This window comes from Cynocephalus volans, chromosome 5 (genome assembly GCF_027409185.1).
Source record: "Cynocephalus volans isolate mCynVol1 chromosome 5, mCynVol1.pri, whole genome shotgun sequence".
Taxonomy (NCBI): domain Eukaryota; kingdom Metazoa; phylum Chordata; class Mammalia; order Dermoptera; family Cynocephalidae; genus Cynocephalus; species Cynocephalus volans.
In genome coordinates, this window is record NC_084464.1 from 47,882,218 (window position 1) to 47,905,821 (window position 23,604).

Consider the following 23,604-nt stretch of genomic DNA (forward strand, 5'->3'; position numbering starts at 1 on the left):
AGTCTCCTCCCCCTCAGGGGCACAGGCCTTGCTCTGCTGCCTCGGTTCCTTCACACACGCTGTTCACTGCTTCCAAATCCTCTCTGCCTCCTTTAGAACTTGCTCAAGTCTCACCACCTGCAGGAAGCTGCCCTGACTATCTGGACATCGAGTCTCTCCATTCTGTACAGTTTTCTGTGCCCCAAGGGCAGGCCCGGACTCTATCGCTTCCAAACCCAGCCTCCCTTTTCCTTGTCCTGGGAGCCTCACCTAGGCAAATCCTTATCCATCCAAATCCTTATCAATTGACTGGGTGAAGGTCACCAAGACCTTCAGTGACAGATGAAGGGACCCCAATTAATGAATCAACAACCCTTACTTGAGTACCTACTGTGTGCTAAATTGCTGGGAGCAGTGTGGACCAAGGGACACAGAGACATCCCTAGGGGGAGCCTGGGGCATCATGGGGCTTGTCTTAGTCCATTTGTGCTGCTATAACAGAATACCACAGACTGGGTAGTTTATAAAGAACAGACATTTATTTCTCACAGTTCTGGTGGCTGGAAGTCCAAGATCAAGGGACCGCATCTGGTGAGGGCCTTCTTGGTGCGCCATCCCACAGTGGAAGATTGGGGGCAAGAGAGGTCATTGGAGAGCAAGAGGGGGCCACACTCACCCTTTTATAAGGAACTCACTCCTGCAATAATAACCCCCCTCTGGTAATAATGGAATTAATCCATTTGTGAAGGTAGAACCCCTATGACCCAAACACCTCCCATTAGGCGCCACCTTCCAACACTGCTGCATTGGGGATCAAGTTTCCAACACATGAACTTTGGGGGACACATTCAAACCATTGCAGGGCCACAGACAAGGGGGCACTAAACCCAGCTTGCAGTATGGGGGTGACTGCAGAGAAGGCTTCTTGGAGGAGGCAACCTCTGAGGTGAGGAAAGCAGAGGTATTATTAGCTAGGCAAGGGGGTGAGAGAGTTGGGGAAGGTTTGGGGCAAAGGGAGCAGGGTGGGAGGGAATCTGGCATCCCAGCAACCACAAGTGCATCAATAGGGTTGTCATGACAACGGGACATGGGGGTCAGGAGGATGAAGCAGGGGCCATGTCATGCCCAACCACGTGGAGAAGCTGCTTATTTCCTGCTGCAGGTGCCAAAGGAGATGAGAAATGGTGGTGAGGAGAGAGAAGGTTGGAGGAGAGTTGAGGCTGAGAGAGGGTGGAGGTGGCGGTGGAGGGATCCCCTGCTGGAAGGCTGGAATCAGTCATTTTAGTGCAGACAAGGTGTGAGGAAATGAGCTGGAGGAGCAGCCTGAGAGATGGCTCAGACAGCTGCTTCCAGCCCTCAGCAAGATCCTGGCAGACCCTCTGTAACCACCCTCCAGGTCAAAAAAATAGGACCTATTCTGCCTGGAGATTATTTTATATAATGGTCAGAGTAGGCTTCTGATAGTCGAGAAGGCACCTGAAGAGATGAGGGCGTGTGGATGGCTAAGGGGAGGGCGTTTCAGTCAGAGGGAAACTTAGAAGGGAAAAGGCCCCGAGAGGGATGTGCTGGTGACCAGGAGGTGGGGTGGGAGGTGAGGTCAGAGGGCCCAGCATGGGATGGATCAGACAGGGCTTTGTCAGCCCTGTGGATTTCCCTCCAGGGATAATGGGGAGCCATGGGAGGGTTTTGACTATGTTCAGCAACCCAGTGCCCCCCTCACTTCTCCTCTGTCCCCAGGGCCAAGGCACCATGGAGAGTGAACAGAGAATGTCCAGGAAAGCACGGAAGCTGGGCTCCAGCCGCCGCTGGCTGACCAGAGAGCCAGCTGATGGCCAGGATGCCCAGGATGCCCTTGTGGCCCCAGAGCCCGAGTCCTGGTCTTCTCAGGTAGCAGCAGAACTGCAGGGATTCTTCCAGGACTGTGGTGCCAAGGAGAGGGGCTTTGTCACCCGTGAGGACATGGCGGTGAGCTCAAGGGCCCCATCCCACCCCCCTGAATTTCTTCTTGCAGCCTCCTGAGACTCCCCATCCCAGGAAGGCGGGGCTTGCCTGCCCTTGCCCTTTTCTCTCATCTAAAATTTGCTCTCAGAAAAGGCTAGGCGTTTGTTTATACTAAAATGTAAATGACTTATAAGGCTTTATGTGTTACCCTCTTCCAGAAACATTTGCATTTTAGCAAAGGAAAGGACTTTAAACCAAAGAAATATCTTGCAAATGTTATAACTTTAGGCCCATTGAGCAGGGAAGTTTATCCTGGGGAGCAGTCAGAGCCCTGAAAATCAAACCATGTGGATGACTATAAACTTCAATGAAACATCAGCCATGGTTGTATGTCCTAATAAGGAGTCCTAGGCTATGGTTTGGACAAAGATTGACCAATTTTTCTTTGATTTCTCCTCATTCACTGTAAAGGGGCCTATATGGGTTGCTGGAGCCTCCCTGGGCCTGCTATCTCCTGATTTTGCTCTGTGCTCCAGACTTAGTCCTTTCCCCAACAAAACTGACTCTATAGTACATCCCTCCGGGCAACAACAAGGTACGAATAACTGATGTTAAAACATAATTTTCAAAAGGTTAAAAAAATGACTTGAGTAAATATAAAATTAACACCTATCAAAGACCTTATCTAATTAATTATTATTATTAATTAATGATGGAACCAGCAAGATGTTATGACTAGTTCAAAGAGCATTTGAGAAGCGAGGTTATTTATAGGTAATTTGACAGACAAGGGCGGGGATAAAATTTCCGAGTTCAATTTAAGTAATGGCTGATGTCCAACAGGCCATAAATATTTTGGGTTGTCCTATTAGACAAATATTATTTTCATCTCTCCTGAACAAAAATCTACAAGTTAACAAGGAACTTCAGTACATCTGGGACTTTTAATTAAAGGTGAACAATGAGGTGAACTAAGTCTCTTCCTCTAGTCTAGACATTGCTTGGGAAGCCTTCGCCTCCATATAATATTGGATGTGCTATCTACCTTTTTGCCTTATTTCTACGTTTCAGATAATTTTCCTGTGATCATAAATAATCTCCAAAGTTTCTTCTTGGTGCATAAGAGGCTGGTCTCGTTAGGTTTGGCTTTGTTATTTCCATGGGTACGACAAAGGTGTAAATTAAACATATGGGCCTCCTTGAACTTGTGTTACAAATTGAGACTTTCTCAAGATTGAGCTGTTTTAGTTTCTGTCCAGAAGTTTTCATACAGAATCTTAGCCTGGATTTTGAAAATCTCTGTAATTTGCTTTTCTGTTGAGTGACTAACTATTCCAGTTTTCCAAGGACAACAGGGATACCTGGGATGTAGGACTCTGAGTGCTAAAACAGGTAAAGTGCTGGGCAAATTGGGATGAATTGGTCACCCTCCTTCTGTCCTAAGGCTAGAAAACCAGGCCCAAGACTCTCTCCACCAGAAGTCACCTGCAGAATCTATCAATTTGAGTGAAAGGATATAAACTTAAAATGATGCTTAGCGATCAATGTTTCAGTATTACATTTTCTTAGAAATTATCCAGGTAGTCAAAAATTATTTATTAATTAACATAACTTAATTAATTAGTTAATTCAGCCTTTTAAAATGACCTGAGGATCTTGGAAATCGTGTTTAAGGTGACACACTATGAAATATAATTACCATTGATATACAATTTATTTCTTAGAATAATGAACCCATTTAGTTGAATACAAATTTCCACCTTTATCGTCTTAAACAGGTGTAAGGAAAATGTTGGCTTATTTGATCAGTAAGCCAAAATGAGAAGTGAAGAAAATTCAGATGAACTAGTTTTCTCGTAAAAAACAAACACAGATCTTATTAAAAACAGAAGGTATACTTGTATTATACATAACATACAGCAGAGAAAATGCAGATTGGTTATTATTTGTGTTTTGTAAATAAAAATTATTAAAGCAGTCTAATTTGTTCAAAGATTCATCTTAATTATATGAACCTGGTTCAAAATTTTTCTGAGCTAGCAATGTCCGTAAGAGGTATTTTTTAAGTCTACAACACTTAAAGAATTAGAATTTCAGTTTCTTTATTTTCTGTTATTTTAAGGAACATTAGATTTATGCAGATTTATATAAGCACTTACTTGTCTCTAACAACCAATCAATACAGAACTCCGTTAAGAGACGTAGTACTCTGTTATTAACACCTTCCAGATGTACCAAAGTATTTCATACTCACAAGAGTTAAAGGCCTTTCTGAAGTACAGACGTATAGACCCACAGAAAACATCTGGCTTTGTTTCTACAGTTCCAGCCACAGATCAAAAGTAAGCACAGAAACCTCAAAACTCACCAGTACAGATCACAAAGAGCTAGTGAGTAAGCAATTCTTAACCAATTTGTGGTCACAAATAGAAAAACAAACAAACAACAACAAAAAGATTAGCAAACTGGATTTTCTGTTATCTCTCAACCAACAGGCACTAGGCCTCCATTATATACCCCGCAGGGGTCACCAAATAAGCCATAAAACCAAATCCCCATCACTGCTGCCACCGATGGGGAATAACATATCAGTCATGTGCAACCACAGATAAAAACACAAAATCAGCGAAAAGGAAAACAACAACTAAAAAAACAGAATCAGCAAACTCAGAGTTCTATTTCATTTGAGATTCGCTCTGACAGCCGAGAAAAGAAGTGACTGGGCTCAGAGGGCCCATGAAGTGCCCCGTCCAGCAGGGCAGTTCGGGTGGCCCTGCCAGGTGAGTCCACTGGGCCATCTCCACACACCTTCCAAAGCTGTTAAAGGATAATTTTCAAAAAGGTAAAATCATGACCTGTAGGTAATTATAAAATGAACTCATACAGAAGATTTTATTTAACTCATTAATTACTGAAGGATGTCACGAATGGGTCAAAGAGCATTTTAAAATCAAAGCAATTTAACAAAGAAATGTTAGAATCAGATTGCTGTGTCAGATTTTAAAAAGCCGGGCCGGCCCGTGGCTCACTCGGTAGAGTGCGGTGCTGATAACACCAAGGCCGCGGGTTCGGATCCTATATAGGGATGGCCGGTTTGCTCACTGGCTGAGCGTGGTGCTGACAACACCAAGCCAAGGGTTGAGATCCCCTTACCGGTCATCCTTTAAAAAAAAAAAAAAAGCTGGTTGATGTCCAACAGGCCATAAATCTTTGGAGTTACCTGTTCCATCAAATAAAAATGATTTACATCTCTCCTAGACAAAATCTATAATTAACACATGATTTCACTTAGTCTGGGACCCTTGATCAGTCCCATGAGATGAACTAAGTACATTTCTATAGTTTAGAAGATGCCTGGGTGGCCTTCGGCTCTGTATAATGCAGAAAGGATGTGCTGTCCATTTTTTGACTTATTTTCAAGTTTCAGATATTTTTTTGGACACTGATGAACACGTTGTAGGAGGATTAGCTGCTGTTCTTTATCAAGGTCCTAGAGGGATGGGACTCAGGACAGATAAGTATCGATTTTGGATGGATAAAAGGAAAGGGTTTGGAGCCAGTTCAGGGCTCTGCTGAGAGTGCAGCCCTGGATGGGGCTGGAGAGTCCTAGGGGTAGGCCCTGGGTTCGGTTATCGGGAGAATTTGGAAATTGGGGAGAGGGGAGGTAGGTGTGGCTGAAGACAGACATCTCTCTTGTTTTGAGGGTAGCCCAGATCCTCCCCCAGTGAGAACAGCAGCCCAACTCACCCCTTCCTTCCAGGTAGCCAAGTTCAGCTTCCTGGGCAGCAAGGAGGAGCCAGAGATGATCTTCGACTGGGTGGATGTGGAGCGGAAGGGACACCTCACCCTTGAAGAATTCAGCTCTGGACTTAGTATGTCTGTCCTGGGAGGGCCTCGGGGGAATTCCTGCAGCCAGGAGTCCCTCATAGTGTGCCCAGCCGGTGCTAAACTGGGTTGTCAGAAAAGACAACCCTTTTCCCAGCCAGGGGACCTTCACAACACAGCTGAGAGCAGTTCAGGGTGTTCCCCTGAGCACCCCCCTTCTCCAGAGAGGCCTCTGGGCTTGCCTCCTGACCCCCGCCTTGTCTTCCCTCCAACAAAAGGCTTCTCTCCAGAGAGCGAGAAGTTAAATACCTTCCATTTCTGAGAACACAGGCCTTGTTTCCACCTGAGGAGGACCATATTCTGGCTTGGATTAAGGGAATTCCAGGCCCCAAGGAACAGCAGAGGGTGATATTTAGGGAGTAGGGGCTTCCCAGGTGCTGAGACACCACTGGGCATGGCCACCACAGCACCTGCCTCTCAGGGCGGGCTCGACAGGACTTAGAGAGCCCAAGGCTGACAGGGCACGATTGTCCCACTGATCCTCTCCACAGGGGAGGAACTTCTGGACCAGGGAATGGAAAGGGGGGTGTCCTCAGAAAACCCCTGCAAAACACAGCTCAGCCTCCATGTCCACAAAGCTGTCCAGAGTTCTCAGGTCAGCTGAATCTCCGAAAGTTTGGAGGACAGCAGAGAGGGGGGCCAGGAATCTGCATTTGCAGGTTGGGGCCACCCAGGAGCTGGTTGTTTCAGTTCTGTTGATTGAGGAGGTGAGAGTGGGGAGGAAGACTCAGGGCCCGGAATGTGGGTGGGGTGCAGAGGGAACACGGTTGTTCACGCAGTCCCCCAGGGCCATCTTCACATCTGAATTCCACCATGCCTGCCATGCCAGGGACTTTCTATTGCCTATGGAACAAAATCCAACCCCATTCCTGGAGGCTGCAGAGCCCGTACCACCCAGACCCTGCCAACCACTTGGGCTCACTCAGTGCCACTTACCCACTCTGTCTTGCCAGCCTGGCTCCTATCTCAGGGCCTTTGCATGTGCTGTGCTCTCTGCCTAGAATGTGCTTCTCTGAAAATCCACACTGCTCGCACCTCCTTGTTCACATCTCAGTCACAGTGTTAGCTCCTGGGACACTCCTATCCACTCCATCTAAAGTAGGTCCTCCCCAGTCTCTCAGGGGGAACTACTCTGCTTATTCCTTTGGCTCACCTCGCAAATTCACTTAAACAAACAAAAAGAAAGTATCTTGTTCGATCCTCACTAGAATGTCAGCTCCACCAGGGCAGGGATTTTGACCAATTTTATCACCAGAACATAGTGCTCAATAAATATTCCTTGACTGAGTGTATGAAGAATCTGTTGGCCACCATGAAGCTGCTGTGTGACTTCCAGTAAGTCTTTTAGTGTCTCTGGGCCTCAAATGCTCATCTGTAAAATGGGCACAGTGTCTACCTTGAGTACACTCCCAAGATTGATATGAGGAATGTATAAATGTGGCCCTGTATAAATGTGACCGGCACAGGTAAAATTACTTCCCCAGGTGCTGGATGGGGCAGGGTGGGAACTCCGGGGCCTGGTCCCAACCCACTGTGCTCCTCTCTGTCCTTCTCTGGCCCACAGAAAACATTTTTGGCTCCAGTCCAAGCACCCATAGGCTCCGCAGAAGGAGGCCACTGCCCTCTAAGCGGGTATCTGCAACCACCCGCTTCCCAGTGCTGGAAGAGGCTGATGCTGAGGAGAAGGCAGAGTTCCTTGTCTTCATGGAGCAGCTGGGGACCAGCCACTCACTTCCTGAGTAAGGCCAGTGCAGTGTGCATATGTGGTGGGGGAGGCTCTGCCGTCCAGTGGGGACAAGGGTTCTCTTAGACACGGTGCCAAGGGGGCAGGCTGCTGGGCAGAGCCGGGTAAAAATCCCAGCTTGGCCACTGTCTAGCTGTGTGACCTTGGGCAAGTGGCCTGACCTCTGACCTCTTTCTCTGGCTGCAGAATGAGCATAAAAGCGGTGGTGGGGTTAAAACCATGTGCAGAGGATGTCTGGTCAATGAAGAATCTTTCCGACCCCCACACTCTCTTCCCTTGTCCTGTCCTGTAGAATCACTCTCCAGAAGGATTAGTGAGTTGGGGTATCAGCCTCCCAAGGGTACTCACATTCTTCAAAACATGAGGCTCCCTGAGGTTGCCTTTCTTAATTCAAAAAGAGGGTCTCCCAGTGGGGCAATGCCCTGGGTTGCACAGGTTTGGAGACAGGAGGGCATTTCCTCCAATTTGTCTCAGGCTCTGGGCTTATGGGGTTCACTCATGCTCAGAGAAAAGGAACCCTGACTGAAAATGCCCCCTCCACATCCCCAGCCCCCGGGCTGTGTTAGAGCCGTCGAAGGAATCACCCTCACGCATTCACCTCGGCTCACTTACCCCACCTACGGGGATCTAGGCCCCGTGAGGACAATTCCTCACATTTGGCTCTTGGAGGGTGGGACAGGCAAGGCAGGATTTAGGGTGTCAGCTGGTGGGGCAAGTGGGATGGGGAGCCACTTACCCACTTGGCAGCTTGGCCTGGGCTCTGTCCTCTGGCATCTGTCTCTATGACTTAATTAAATCCCTGTGAAAACAGCATTTATCAAGTGCCAACTATGTGCCAGGCCCTGAGCTGGTGCTTTCATCAGGTATGTCTGTCATTCCCCAAGACCTTGCAGGGCAGGTATTGGCCACCCCCCGCTTTCCAAATGAGCCCAGAAATGGCATGGGACTTGCTGAAAGTCATACAGCTATAGGTTAGGAAAAGAGAGAAGGCAGATGGAAGCCCTGGGCCATTAGGCTTCCAAGTCCCCCCACCCCACTATTAATCACTGAATCATAAAGAGACAAAATGCTGTAGGGTTCAAGAAAGGAGACAGCACATCTGGGAAAGGATCCTGGATGAGGTAGCAATTCATTGCGTCTCGTAGGGCATCAATAGATTTTTGTGGTCCAGGTGCCCAAGTCTCTCAGACCGTTGCAATTAAAACTGGGGAGTAGAGTACCCCTGCTTGTTAGCCCCACCTTGTATCTAATCTCAGGCTATCCTCCCCTCTCCAGGCAGACGGAGATCTGGCAGCTGTGGGGGAAGCTGCGGCAGGAGGAGCCCCAGCTGGCAGGCAACCTGGAGGCCTTTCTGGCCAAGATGACCAGCCGCCTGCAGGAGGCACGGGCTGACAAGGAGGCTCTGGAGCTGACCCTGAGGAAGTGAGTGGGGGGTGGGGGTGTGCCTTACCCCCGTGTCTGGCCCACAGGAGGTGCTCTTCACACTTCAGCTGAGTCTGAGTTGGATTCCCCTGGCTCCTCCTGTCTACAGCAGGGCCTGGTAGCTGCATGGGGCAGAGCTGATCTGGAGGAAGAGGTGGCTCAGGGGACCTGTTGGGGAGGACACAGTTGGTCCTTTGGCAGGCGTGGGAATGGCAAGTGTGTCTTGGTACAGAGCCACTGTGGCACCCAACTCCAGGGGCACCACTCACGTAGATGGCAATGCATGTGGTGACCCTGGAGTTGGCAAGAGTGCAGCCCTGCCAGGGGGTCTGAGTTATGGAGGCCAGGGGATGGTGACAGAGGGAGGTGGGGACACTGTAAGGGCTATGGGGGCCATATGATAGGGCCAGGGGAACCAATAACTTGGTGATGGTTACAGGAGCTGGTGTGGTGAGATCAGGGTGACCAATGTCAAAGTCATATGGGTCAGGGGGCTGTTATTGGGATGACTGTTCTCAGGGCAACAAAGGTCAGTGATTGCTGGCATGGCGAGGTGAGCAGTAGGATGGACTCCAAACCCAGGCCCCACTCACCCCTGCCAGCAGCAGGGCCCTGGGGGGCTGATGGGCTGCCTGGCTTCTGCCTCCCACCCCTTCCAGGCATGACTCTGACCACCATCGTGAGGTCCAGCAGCTCTATGAGGAGATGGAGCAGCAGATCCGCCAGGAGAAGCAGCAGCTGCAGGCCAAGGTGGGCTCCCTACTGGCAGCCTGCCGCTTCCCCTGTTACCCTAGACTCCTCTGCTGGCCAAGTAGTGAGGCCAGTGACTGGCCAATATGGGGCAGCAGGAGGCTGCTGGGAGTGGGTCCTCTCCCTGACCTGAGCAGCTCGTGTTCCCCAGAGAGAGGGGGTGAGGAGTGCCAAATCTGGGCCCACTTCCCATCTCTGCTAGGTCTCACTGTCTGCCAGAGATGGTCCTTCCACCCTCTGGGCCTTAGTCTCCTTGTTGCCACCATCTAGGCCTGGGCGAGGGGGGCTGTCCTGAGACCCCACCTTGCTGGGACATCCTGGCCCATGCACCCCAGGCCCAGGGGGAGGTGGAGTGTGGGGAGGGCTGGCCTAGCCTGGCTGGCCCCTGGAGTCTGCAGGGCTGGGGCTGAGCCTGTCAACTCCACAGAGCGACTCTCAGGGCCTGGCCCTCAGCTCCCAGATGCAGGAGGTCCTGGAGGCCAAGGAGCGCAAGGTGCAGCAGCTGGCTGAGGGCCAGAGGGAGGTGAGTGACAGGGCTTCCTGGGAGCCCACTTTCTGAAGGTTCGCAGACTCTGACACCTGTCTCCTTGGGCCTGCTGTCAGTGCTCTCTGATCCTGACTGGCTAAGTCAGCCTGAAGCTACCACCCAGCCCTGGGGATTCACGGAGCTGGTTGGGCTCCCATATGAGAGCAGGCCCCTAGGAAAGAAGCATACTAGGCCCTTTTCTGAGATGAGGCCAGGTAGCGTAGTAGGAGAACTGGGCTGTGAGGCAGAGATCCAGGTGCGAATCCCTGCTGTTCAGATTAAGAGCTGTGCAAACCTGAGGAAATAGCTTGGCTTGTCCTGGCCTCAGTTTCTCCATCTGCAAAATGGGGATAGCTGCATCCATTGCAGCTCCCAGACTACTTGTGGCAAATGAGGTAATAAATGAGAAAGCTCTTTGAAACAGGAAAGCACCAGACAAGTATGAGGTCTCAGCATTGGAGAGGTTGGTGAATGGGCTGTTGACATTCACCTCTCATCTCCATTGTCAGCTGAGTGAACTTGGCTGCCCACAAACATTTTTAACACCTTCAAGCTTTGGTTTCCTCATCAGAGAAATGGAGATCAGAACTTCTGCTTTAAAAGGCTGCTGTGACCATTAGGTGTACTGTATGCATGGGCCTAAGATGGTTTCTGGCATGTAGTAGGTGCTTTATACCTCACAGTTGTCCCTGTCTCTGAATCTGACCTAGCTTCCCGCTTAGGGTCAGGTTACCTGCTGCCCAGACACCCTAGGTCTCGTAGCCTATCGTCTCTTCCGGATGGCATTGTAGCTAAGTCTTTGAGTCTGAGACCCTGCCCTACTGTCTCCTCCTTCCTCAACTTGTTGTCAGGACAACCAGTATCTCTTCAGCCCTGGACAAGGTCCCCATGCCTTTCCCACCATTGCCTTGGCTGGCCCTGTTACCAGGTCTCCCCATCTCCACATGAGCTGGTTTCCCAGGTGCTTTTGCACTGGCTGTTGCTTGGAAATTGAGGCAGACCCCTTCTGCCAAGAGAGGAGATAGGGCTCCCCACACAGGGCCATTTTGTTCTGTTCCCTGTTGATGTGAAGCTCCTATCTCCCCCAGACCATTCATTCTTTCTCCCCACAACTGCTTTCGAGAACCTACTATGTGGCAGGGAGTCAAGGAAGGCCTCCCTAAGATGAAGAGGCAAGGGCCAGCCATGTGACATCTGGGGAAGAGCATTCAGACAGAGGCAACAGCAAACACAGGGGCCCTGAGATGGGGATGTGCAGAGAATGTTTGAGGAACATTGAGCAGACCTGCGGACTGGACCACACTGAGGGAGGGGCCGCAGTAGCGAAGGAGGTGAGGGTGTGGCGGGAGGGACTGCGGGCCCTGGAGGCCATTGTGAGAACTCTGCACATGGTCAAGCAGCGCTCCGAGTATGTGATTTGCTGTCGCATCAGGAGCCTCCTGCAGACCAGATGGAGCCCAGGGAGGAGCAGCCATCGCAGGGCTTTGTGCAGAGGAGGGTGCCATCTGATTTAGGTTTCAGGCCCTTGTGGTGCTGACAGTTTATGTTTCTCACATGGTTTACTCTCTCCTCCTTGCCCCAACATTTCAAATGTCTTTTCTGGGTGGGAGGTAATAGAGCTAGTTAGGCCACTGAGGGGTAATCGCACCCTCCTAATCCTATGTTTTAAGCTGGGTCTCTAGGAGCCTGGGGGGTATCTAGGGCAACTGGGCTTCTCTCCTCCTTGCCCTCCACACCCGGCAGCTGGAGGCTCAGCTCCACCATCTCAGCAGCACATATCAGGAGGCCAGCTTGGAGAACCAGCAGCTTCAGGAGGCCAAGCGTGACCTGTCTGGGCGGCTGGAGGAGGTGCAGGGACAACTGCAGGTGACCAGGGGGCACCTGGACACCGTCAGGGGCCGAGTGTCCTGGCAGATGGAGGAGGAACCGAGGCAAGTGGCTGCCATCCCTGGACTGGGGTGGACACCAGGGGCTTCCTGGAAGAGGGCAGGGGAGCTCTGAGTTCTCCAAGGCTCTGGTTAGCACACAGTGCACACACAGGCTCCCTCCTTAAACCTCACAACAACTCTGCCAAGCTGGGATTATCATACCCATTTCTCAGATGAAGAAACAGGCACAGAAAAGGGAAAGACTTGTGCCCAAGACCACATGGCTGGAATTAAAACACACATATACATACACACATACGCACAGGGCCTAGTGCGGTCGTGGATCCCTGGCAGATACTCACTCTACTTATAGCTCAGAGTAGTAGGATGGGCTAGAATGGTTATGGAAGGCTTCCTGGAGGAGGTGAGGCTTCATGTGGGACTTGAGGGTGGGCAGGATTTGGTGGGAGGGGGAGAGGGGAGTGCATGCTGGGTGAGAAGGACCGCCTGAGTGAAGACTGGGAGGAGGGCCAGTGCAGTGTGGGCTGGGCAATGAATGTTGAGGGCTGCACTTGCCCCTCCCTTGACCTTTGCTTCTTTGCTTTCTTACCAGTGTCCCCAGAACAGGAGAGAAGGCCCCAGAGCCTCAGGCTGTCTCCTCTGAGGAGGCCCCCCTGCCTGGGCTGTTTGGGGACAATGATGACTGGGATCAACTCCTGAGCAGCTTCAGCAGCCCTCCTCACAGAGCCCTGCAGCTCTCCTGGAGTCCACCCCCAACCCCGAGTGCTACCTCGGGCCCGCAGACGCCCCGTGTGGTCAGGCAGATCTCTATCTCAGAGCCACATGCTTTGCTGTTTGGTCAGGAGCCATCTTCAGATCCAGATGGAGCTGCAAGGAGCTCCCCTCGGGTGCCTTCTGGGGACAAGGACAGGCAAGGAGTGGACCCAGATGGGCAGGACATCAGTCCAGAGCAGCCTGTTGAGCCTCAAGGCCTAGACCCTGATGATAAGTTAGGGCTCAGATATGAGGCCCACTTCCTCTGGGGTACCCCAGGAACCCCAGCTGGGGTGTCAGGAAGCCTGGTGGCAGAAGCACTCAAAGTGCTTGTTCCTTTGGAGGATGGGTCCCCGCTCCATGTGAACTCTTCTCCTCCCCAGGCCCCAGCTGGGCTCAGCAAACAGTTCCAGGCCTCAGACACAGATGACAAGGGGCCCGGGCTTGGGCCTTCCCCAGCCAAGCCACCCAGGCAGACAGAGGCCCTCCATCAGGACCCACATGATGCTGGCTCTGAGCCAGAACCAGGGTCCTGGGGAGCCAGAGCCCTCACATCAGGGCCAGCCGAGCCCTCCCAGGGCCTGGAGCCTGTGAGTCAGGCTCCCACAGAAGAGCTGGAGCAGGGCAAGCCAGGCTCGGCTGTGCAGGAGGGCCATGCTGGGGGGCTGAGACAAGCTCCCGGCCAGGTCCTCGGGCCAGATGGGCTGCCTGCCCTCCCCCACCAGAGTGTGGAAGAGGAACCCAGGGCTGCCGAGGGAAAACAAGTGGGCCAAGGCGGGCAGGACCTTGGTTCAGAGCAGTCAGTTGAGGTGCATGGCCTGGAAATTGGGCATTCAGAACTCCCCCAGCAAGATACTCCGCTTGTTCCTCTTCCGTCTGACACACCGCAGGCTCAGGCAGAAGCAGAAGCCCCTGCTTCTGGAAAACTGTCACCACCAAGGGGCTCTCCTCCCGGGGTCGCTCAGCCTGGGGCTGGAGCAGGGCCCCTGGAGCTCAAACAATCTCTCTCCACCATGACTGAGATGGAAGCTCAACCAAGGCCCCCACCCACGACTGCTCATGCAGAAGGAGAGCCAGGCCCCCCTCAATCCAGGGAGCCAAGGGCACAGAACAGGCCTCAAGACCCAGGAATGGACTCCGGGGAGGCTAAACCAACCCCATCCCCAGGAGAATCCATGGCTGGCAAGCCTCTGCGTGACCCTGATTACCTCTTCCATGTCATCTTCCTGGGAGACTCCAACGTGGGCAAAACATCCTTCCTGCACCTGCTGCACCAGGACTCTTTCGCCAGTGGGCTGGCAGCTACCGTGGGTAAGGGCCCAGCAGGACAGAGTAGCTGGGAGGGAAGGGAGACCCAGGGGCCAGAGCCAACAAGCTGGAGCAGGCCCAGAGCGAACCATCCCTGAGGAAGCTGCAGGTTCTGCCCTGGCCATTGGCCCTGCATTAGGCATTATTTTATATGGGAATAATCTTACCATTTCACTAATCGTCTCTAATTACAGGTAATTTGCTTTTTCTGCATTGATTTGATTAGCTTATAATGTGCCATATCAACAAAGCACCCTGCAATTAAGGTGCCAGTGCTAGCTGGTGAAAACAAGCGAGTCTGCACCCACGTGGCCTGTGGGCAGGCCACTGCAGTGTCCACGCAGGCTGGATGTGCTCATGACTAGTCCCAGGCAGTCAGCCATGCTCTGGCGGGAAGTCACCCTGGGCAAGTTGAATGTTTTACACAGAATGTATTTGTAGAGTGTGGTAAGTTAGGAACCCAGGTGCCTGAGTTCAAATCCCAGCTCTGCCACTTATTAGGAGTATAAATTTGGGCAAATTTTTTAACCCCTTGGAGCCCCCAAATCCTCATCTGCATAACAGGGACAACAGTAGTGCCGACTTCATAGAGTGCTTATAAGGATTAGTTGAGTTAATACATGTCAAGCTCTTAGAGTAATATCTGGCATGTAGTGAGTGCTCAATAAATATTAGTTATTGTTATTATTATTATAGGTAAATATTTGATAGTGTGTAACTCAGTGGCTCCTGCAAGAAATGGCCCAAAGCAGAAAGCCTCCTCTCCCTAAAAGTAACAGGATATATTGCCTAAACACTGTTTAGAGCTACAGAAAAGCAAGCTCGAGAGAATGAAGGGGAGACCCATTTAGGGACTAAGATGGAGGGATACATATCTTTGTGTCAGGCCAGGGCACATGCTGACCGGGCACCAGTGCCAGGCCAGTGGATGAACGATGGCCCTTGCACAAGAGAGGCTGAGGACAGGTTCTCAAACTTTTCTCTGCCCAAGAATCTTCACCTGGGGAGCTAGTTAGGAATGCAGTGCCCAGAAGAGGGAACCCACAGCAGGCCTGGCCTGGTGTTGAGCAGGGTCACAGGGCCTACAAGGCCACCATTAATCACCTAAGCTGCTGTTTACTGACCACCTACAATGCACCAGGCATCTTCCATTAGTGTCTGTTCCTTACAGTAACCTTCCTTGTAACTGAGCCTCCCCTGTTATTACACAGTAAGAAGGTACCACAAAACTCAGTTGAGAGAAACAGGTTGCGTAACTGTGAAAAGATGGGTCAAGTCCACATGCACCTCTAGCCGGCTGGGAGGACCTGAGATCCAGTGCATGACCCAAATCTGTCCCTATCTCAGCCGCAGTTTATTGCGCCCTGGTCGCTGTCATCTATTCCAGCTTAAATATCACAGGGGACGGTTCTGGCTTCCCCAGTCCATACTTGCCCATCCAGTGTCACCCTCCCTCCATTCCAGTGCCCCTCTGTCAGAAAATACAGCCTGCCTGCCTTTGAGGACAGGGCCAGGAGGAGAACCGGAGCCAATGAAGTTATATCTGAATGTGCATTTTCCATGTCCATCCCCATTTTACAGACGAGGAAAGGAGAGACTTGCAGACCTAGCTAAGAATTCATACCCAGGGCCACCTGCCCACAAAGCCCATGGCCCCCCCACCAGAAGTTTTATCCTTTTTTGGGTTCAGCGTTGTCATCTCCCTGGGGCTACTTGTTGAAAACAGCAGATTCCCTGAGGAGAAAGCATTATATTCCTAATAGTTTATGTGGTTAAGTTGTAACATGTTTCAGGGAAGTGTGGGGACTCTGGGTGGATTGGGGGCGTGGGGGTGGCAGGGAGGTGGGAGTGCTGGAGGAATGTTAAATGCAAGCAAGAATTGTTAGACTGTCCAATAGATTACATGGTGAGCATTTAGGCCGAGGCTGGATGTTATCACAGAGGGGCTGGATTGGATAACCTCAGAGGTTCCTGCAGATCCTGGGTTTCCCAAGACCTTCAGGAAAGAGGGCAGTAAAGAGAAGTGGATGCTACACAAACAAACTTCTGTTTTTGCCATTTTGCTGTGGGCAGGCCTCCTGGGGCTGCCACTTCTCCCAGCTTCCTTGTGCGGAAGGCCACCCAGCCACACCATGACGGTCGTGCCAACACAAGGCGCCTTGTCTTCCCAACTGCACAGCAATGTTTATTCTTCAGGCCACCCAGAAAACAAGTTTCATTATTTTATTTTTATAATACTCTTTATTTCATTCTCTAACTGTTGCAGGCATCATCCCCCTTCAACTAGACAGCAGGGTAGAGAGGCAGCCCAGGGGGGTGGGAGGAGCGCTGGCTTCAGGGATGACCTGTGGGGTCGTGGCTATACTGGTTGTGTGGCCTCGGGCAAGTCACGTCACCTCTCTGAGTCTCCTTTTCCTTTTTCGTGACCGGCACTCAGCCAGTGAGTGCACCGGTCATTCCTATGTAGGATCCGAACCCGCGGCGGGAGCGTCGCTGCGCTCCCAGCGCAGCACTCTACCGAGTGCGCCACGGGCTCGGCCCTTGAGTCTCCTTTTCCTCATCAACAAGGTGGCAATTTAAAAAGACCCACATTGCAGGTGGTTAGGAGGATGAAATGACTTATATCTTATTAGGTTCAGCCTGGTTTCCAGTGAGTGCTGGAGAGGTGGCAATTTTTATGATCACAGTGAATTCTCATCTCCCTGAACCCAGCCCCTTACATTTCATGGCCTCACCCCTCCCTGTGGCCATTGTTCCAAACTCTTTCTGTCCCTGGGAATATGGAGGTAATAGTGAAATCCCAGGGAGGTTTGGAACCTTTAGCATGTACCTTCCTGCCAACCCCAACTTTGCAAGAAAACCAGGTGGGGTGGGGGAGGGGCTGCGATGGGGGGACTGTTTTGTCCCCATCCCCTCCCTTTTCCCAAAGGAGTCCTGAGGCTGCAAAGCACACTGCAGGTGCCTGGCCAGCTCACGAAAGGTGACTCTCCTAACATTAGCAATGTCGGGCTCAGGCCTGAGCTGGGAGAGACCTTTCTCAATGTCTGTCATGGTGACCCCCATAAGCACCTGCTGCTTCCTGCTGGTGACAGCTGAAACCACAGGTCCCCTTAAATTGCCACCTTGCTGATGAGGAAAGGGAGGCTCGGAGAGGTGACGTGACTTGCCCGAGGCCACACAACCAGTATAGCCACGACCCCATAGGTCATCCCTGAAGCCAGCGCTCCTCCCACCCCCCTGGGCTGCCTCTCTACCCTGCTGTCTAGTTGAAGGGGGATGATGCCTGCAATAGTTAGAGAATGAAATAAAGAGTATTATAAAAATAAAATAATGAAACTTGTTTTCTGGGTGGCCTGAAGAATAAACATTGCTGTGCAGTTGGGAAGACAAGGCGCCTTGTGTTGGCACGACCGTCATGGTGTGCCTGGGTGGCCTGGGAAGGCTTCTTGGAGGAAGTGGGCCCTTGAGTATAGATAGGATTTGGAGAGCAGAAACCAAAGGCTCCATCCCACAGTGGCTGGTGCTGGGGATGGGTGTATATTGGGGCCTGCCTTGGCCAGGAGTCCTGGATGGTAACTTGAAAGCAGGCCTTAACCCCTTCTGTGTGTCCTAGGAGTGGATTTTCGGATCAAAAACCTGCTGGTGGACAACAAGTATTTTGCGCTGCAGCTCTGGGACACGGCTGGCCAGGAAAGGTAACGGGCACTGTCCACATCAGTTGTGTGGGGGACCCAGGCTGAGCCTGGTGGTACAGAGGGCCAGAGGGAAGCCTGGGCAAGAGGCAACCAAGTGTACATGAGGGAACCACCCTGTAAGGTCTCAGTAGGTCAGGGAAGGAGACAAGAGCTAAGCCCAAGTGGGAGAAGGCAGGGCAGCAGACCCAGGGCCCCTCAGCCCAGCAGGGCATATGTTAGGGCCATACCAACATGGCCTGCGGGGGACAGCCTCCTAATCATCTGTCCTGAAAACACTGGCCTTCCTCTTTCCACTTAGGAATCAAAACTTAAAAGGCACATCTTCTTTGACTCTGCAGTTCTACTTCTAGAAATCTGTTCTATAGGTAAATTCATACATGATTGTAATAACAAAGGGACCAAGACCTTTCATAGCAGCATCGTTTATGTAATGAAACACTGAAAACAACCTAAATGTTCATCAGTAGTGGACTGGGTCAATAAAGTAGAATCAATCCACACAGTAGAACACTATGAAGCACAAAAAGGACTGAGGACTCTCTTTATGTACTGGTGGGGAAATATCTTCAAGACATCTTGCTAACTGGAAAAAAACAAAGTACAGGACACTGAATATTAGTATGACAAGTATTTTACATTGTATTTGGGGAAAATGGGGGAAAAGTGCGTGTGTGTGCACATACTCATATTTATGTATATTTATGTATATACAGAAAATGCCTCTGGAAAAATACTTAAGACACTGGTAACCCTGGTTGCCTCTGGGGAAGGGGTCTGAGTGGCTACAGGGCAGGAGAAGGAGACTTTTACTGGGTGCTGTTTGGTTGCCTTTTGAAATCTGAGCCATGAGAACTGTTACCTTGTCATAATAACTATACTGTAAGAAGGAAGGCATATGCATGCTCTGTTTGGGAAGAAATTAGTTAGTGGCAGAACAGGTTAATTCTCCCACTTTGCAGACAGAGTGGCCAGGGCCTAGGGTTAGGATGGCTGGCGTGGCTTCACGTGGACTCTCTGGGCAGGTACCACAGCATGACACGACCACTGCTCCGCAAGGCTGATGGGGTGGTGCTCATGTACGACGTCACCTCCCAGGAGAGCTTTGTCCATGTGCGCTACTGGCTGGACTGTCTCCAGGTAAGCAGATGGCTGCCAGGGTTGGTGCTAATTTTTGGAGTCAAAGGGTGCTTGTATCCTGCCTATTCCTCCTTTTCACCCAGGATTACAAATGATACCACAGACATTTAGGTGACACCACCCACTGATGGCATGTGGCTAGATGAGCAGGGAGTGCAGTAGTACAAAGAGACCACAACCACATAGTACAGACTTCAAACCAAACTACTTCCTTTATCCTATGGACATTTCTTTCCTATATATAGCAGCTCTGTTTGTGATGTCTTCTTACACCTGAGGATAATGCAGTTCTCGTGCTATTCTAGGTGATAATTCCTCTGTCCACACATCTCTAGTTCTTTCCCCCACATACTTACTTGATACATATGTATGGAATTCTGCAGTGTGTGCTAGCACAGCAGAGCGGTATGACGGAGGATGTATTGTCTTCTCTCCAGAAGTTTCTAATCTAATTGAAGAGATACAAAGAAGCAGAATGAGGTAATGTGTGAGGAGGGGAGCTGGGCTCTGAGGTCTGACAGGAACTAGGTTTGAATCCCCACTATCCCACCCCAGCTCTGTGACTTTGGACACAAGAAACTTAACATCTCTGAAATTCAATTTTCCGAGTTCTAGGAGAGTTGTGAGGATTAACTGATAAAATTGCTTTCAGCACAGCACCTGGTATATAGCAAGCACTCAGTAATCAAAAGCTATTATTATTATTATTCATGAAACAACTAGGAAATGTGCCAAGGCAGCCTGTGTGATCAAGCACTGGATTTTTCAGTACAGGCAGGAAGAGAGGGGCATGGGCAAGGGCGATCCAGGAAGGCTTCCTGGGGGAGGTGCCCTTGAGGCTGACCTTGGAAAATAGGTGAGATATTTGTAGGCAGAGAAGAGGGGCAGGCTGCCTAAAGATAGGGGTTGGAGGGAAGAGTCCGGGTAAAAAGGATGTGAAGTGGGTGTGACAGGGAGAGGGCACACATGGGGCACATGCTGTCAACTTCTAGGGGGGCAGAGCCAGATCTGCCTGGGACCTGGCATACAGTGGTTGTGGCTGAGGGAACATGTCTGTGTGAAGGATGCAGGGTCGGACAAGGTGGTCATCCTTCTTCTGGGAAACAAGACAGACTGTGAGGAGGATCGGCAAGTGCCCACTGAAGCTGGGCAGCAACTGGCCCAGGTGAGCACTGGGCATTGGCCCCTCTCCCAGCCTGGACTAGGCAGACACCTCCCTGGAGGGTAGTGAATAGCGGTAATGCTGGCCTAGGCAGCCAGGAAGGACCCATTGCCCATTCCTGCCCCTGCCCCAGCCAGTGGACGACAGCCTGGCCACCTCTGCCTCCCACCAACCCTGGGCTCTGGAGACTAGCCTTAGACCCAAACATGAGACTGTAATGGTGGGTATGACATTAAACTTCACTGTTGAATTAGCAGATTCTCACACAATGTCCCAACTTACCTAAAAAATATCTTCAGAGTAAAAAGGTTTTTAAAAGCATCACTTAAAATTCCCAATCAAATCTTAATTTTATCTCTGGTCTCTAATTAACATACACCCTTCTAATTTATTCTATTTTAAGACTCAGATTCTTCCTTGAGAAGATCACATCAAAAGCCCCACTACCAGACAGTGGATACTATTTATTTATGAATAGTATTTAACCACATTCCAGAAAATCTGGACAGTAATAAAAAAAGGAAAAAAATGTACTCCTCCCCCACCGCTGACACAATCCCTCTTGGCATTTCCATATTGTATTTCCTTCCCATTTCTCCTTTCATTTCTCATAATTGTGAGGTCATCATTGTGGCTCCTGGTTGGCGGGAACTTTTTCTCTTAAAAGTAGTAGCTGATCCCTTTGACATAGTAATTCCTCCCCTAGCAATTTATCCTAAGGGAAGAATCAGAAGTAATAGTCTCTAAGGGAATACGTAATGGATACCCACATAGAATGTATAATCAAACGTGTTTATACAAGGATGTTCTTCACAGTATTATTTATAAGAACAAACATTTGGCAGCGGGTGGTGGTTAAATTGTGGAGGTTCATATGAGAGGCTAGTATTTGCTTTTAGGAATACTGTCCTGGACATCTAAGGATGCTGAGGAAATGCTTACAATCTAATGTGAAGTCAGAAAAGCAGCTGCACATCTAGATATAGGTTAGGTGGAACCATATGAAATTGCTGATAGTTGACTGTCTGGGTCTTAGCAACATGAATTTCATATGGTTCAACCTAACAGAATAATGACATTTAGTCCGTCCCCCTCCCAATAAAAGAGTTATACAAAGCAGAATGGAAATATAAACCCAAATGCTAACGGGAGTAGTTTATACTTTGTACTTATACTTTTTTATACTCTATCTTCCAATATTTCCCCCAGTGAAGTATTAAAATCAAAAAACATAGCTAATCGTTAAAAATGTCCCCAGAGGCATTTTTCCACGTTGGGATGCAGGTTTCCCACCATCACTCCAGAGGCTGTGGAATGTCTCTGGGGTGGCAACTTTGACACCTTGACCAGTCAGGTGCAGGAGTGCTGGGCAGAGGGGCCCAGCTGGGCACTATGGGCCACACTGAGAAGGTGCTGCCTCTCCCACTGAAATCAGCTGAGGGAGGTATTGAGCAGGACCCTGTTCAATGACCAGGGCTTTGGTGGCGGAGGCTGCACCTGCCTCTTAGCAGTCTCCCCCAAGGCACCCATGCTCCTCCCTGTCTGGCCTGCAGGAGCTAGGGGTCTCCTTTGGGGAGTGCAGCGCTGCCCTGGGTCACAATATCCTGGAGCCCATGGTGAGCCTGGCCCGGTGAGTATTGCCCCTCCCACCCAGAATCCTCGGGGGAAGCCATCGCCCCACTTCTGACTCTTGGAAGGGAAGGCTTGTACTGAGGAAACAGGCCTTGGAAGCACCCGGTTAAAGAACAGAGCTCACCAGTCTGGGGAGGGAGAGAGCCCTGCACTGTACAGCTCTGCCGTTCCCATTAGCGGTATCACTCCCCGAGGCTCTTTCCCTCTCTGAGCCTGTTTTCTCATCTGTAAAGTGGACAGGATGAGGGAATGTTCCTCTCCTATTCCCAACCTTCCAGTGACTTCCATGGATTTAGAATAAAATCCAAATGCCTCACAATGGCCTGCACTGTCTCCAACACACACACACGCGCACGCGCACGCGCACGCGCGCGCTCACCAAGCTCTAGACACTCCAAGAGACCCTCCCTGACCACATTCCACCACCACTCTTCTGGATCACAACCCCCTGTTTGTGTCCCTCGTAGCCCTTCTTGACAAATTGTAATTATATATGCACTTGTCTGTTTTCCTGTCGTTGTCCACGAGGGTAGGGCCATGTCTGTTTTGTTCAGCCCCTCCCCCTACACCTGGGGCCTGGCACATACCAGGTGCTCAATAAGTGAGTAAACTGAGTAAGGGGGGAGTGTTGGACCAGATGCCCTTCCATCTGGCACACAGTAAATACATCATGTATAAAGGCTTGGATTTCTCTCAATTCCCATCCCCCAGGCTATCTCTCACACTGAGCCTTGGCTGTCCTCTGCCCACTTCTGCTTGCTTCTGCTTGTCTGTGGCTCAGGTCTCAGCTCAGACACCACCTCTTTCCTTCCTGAATTCCTCTAGGACCTGGTATGTCCCTCCATGTTGTTTCCCCAATCTGGCATCTTTCCCAGGATGTGACCAGCCCTTTGCCTGTCTGTCTCCCTCACTACTTGAGACAGGGAATGTTGGCTTCTTTGTCATATGAGTCCTGTGCACAGTGCCTGCCACACAGTGTGTCTGAAAGTATACCAGAAAACAGACAGAAGGTTACTGTCTCTGTGGTCCTGCTTTTCTAGTCCCATGCAGGGCAAGGGCAGAGCTGATGGGCGGGGGGAGCTCGGGGGTGCAGTCTCCCAGCCTCCAAGCCCCCAGCTGCACCCATGGACCCTTGCATGCTGCCCCTGGGAGGTGAGAGAGGACTGATGCCTGGTTATCATGACACAGGTCACTCAAGATGCAAGAAGACCACCTGAAGGGCTCGCTGGTGGAGGTGGCTCCTGAGAGGCCACCCAAGAGAACCGGCTGCTGCTCCTGACTGCTTGTCCTGTCTTGGGAGGGTGGCCACCACCCCGAGTTTCCTTTCCTTCAGCTCCTGTCCTGCCTTCCTGGACACCGCAACAACGGAGAGGATCAGCTTGGAAGTTCAGGAAAATACTCCTCAAATCAGGCTGGAACCCAGGCCAGGGGCTGGATTAGCCCTGCTCTTTGCACCCCAAAGAAGTGCCAAGTAAATAAGGCTTGGGGCTGGGGGTGTGGTAAAACTCTTTAAAGAAAGAAAAAGTCTAGAAAACCTATTTAAGGAAAATGCACCAAAATATTAGTCACACATCTCTGGGTAGTAAAATTATAGGGTGAATGTGTGGGGGTGTTGTTTTCCTTTTTATACATATTTGTGTTTTCAGATTTTCTACAATGTGGGTATTCCTTATACAATCAGAAAAAAAAATATTGAGGAAGAAGAAAGAAACTTTTCAAGGAGCTTTGGTGCTGATTCCTAATTGGTATAACCTGTTAATTACAAAGCACTCTGTTTATTA

At 50.5% G+C, this 23,604-nt stretch overlaps 1 protein-coding gene across 1 annotated transcript; it reads left to right on the forward strand.

Moving 5' to 3' along the window:
* The first annotated feature begins 1,728 nt into the window (after nt 1-1,728).
* Nucleotides 1,729-23,102, forward strand: RAB44 (RAB44, member RAS oncogene family). The gene is made up of 13 exons (XM_063096101.1): nt 1,729-1,944; nt 5,681-5,792; nt 7,370-7,544; nt 8,825-8,971; nt 9,631-9,721; nt 10,149-10,244; nt 11,991-12,178; nt 12,729-14,200; nt 17,811-17,892; nt 18,915-19,029; nt 20,093-20,194; nt 21,745-21,821; nt 23,012-23,102. Exons 1-13 carry the CDS (start codon nt 1,729-1,731, stop codon nt 23,100-23,102), a joined length of 2,964 nt encoding a protein of 987 aa, XP_062952171.1.
* Nucleotides 23,103-23,604: the final 502 nt, after the last annotated feature.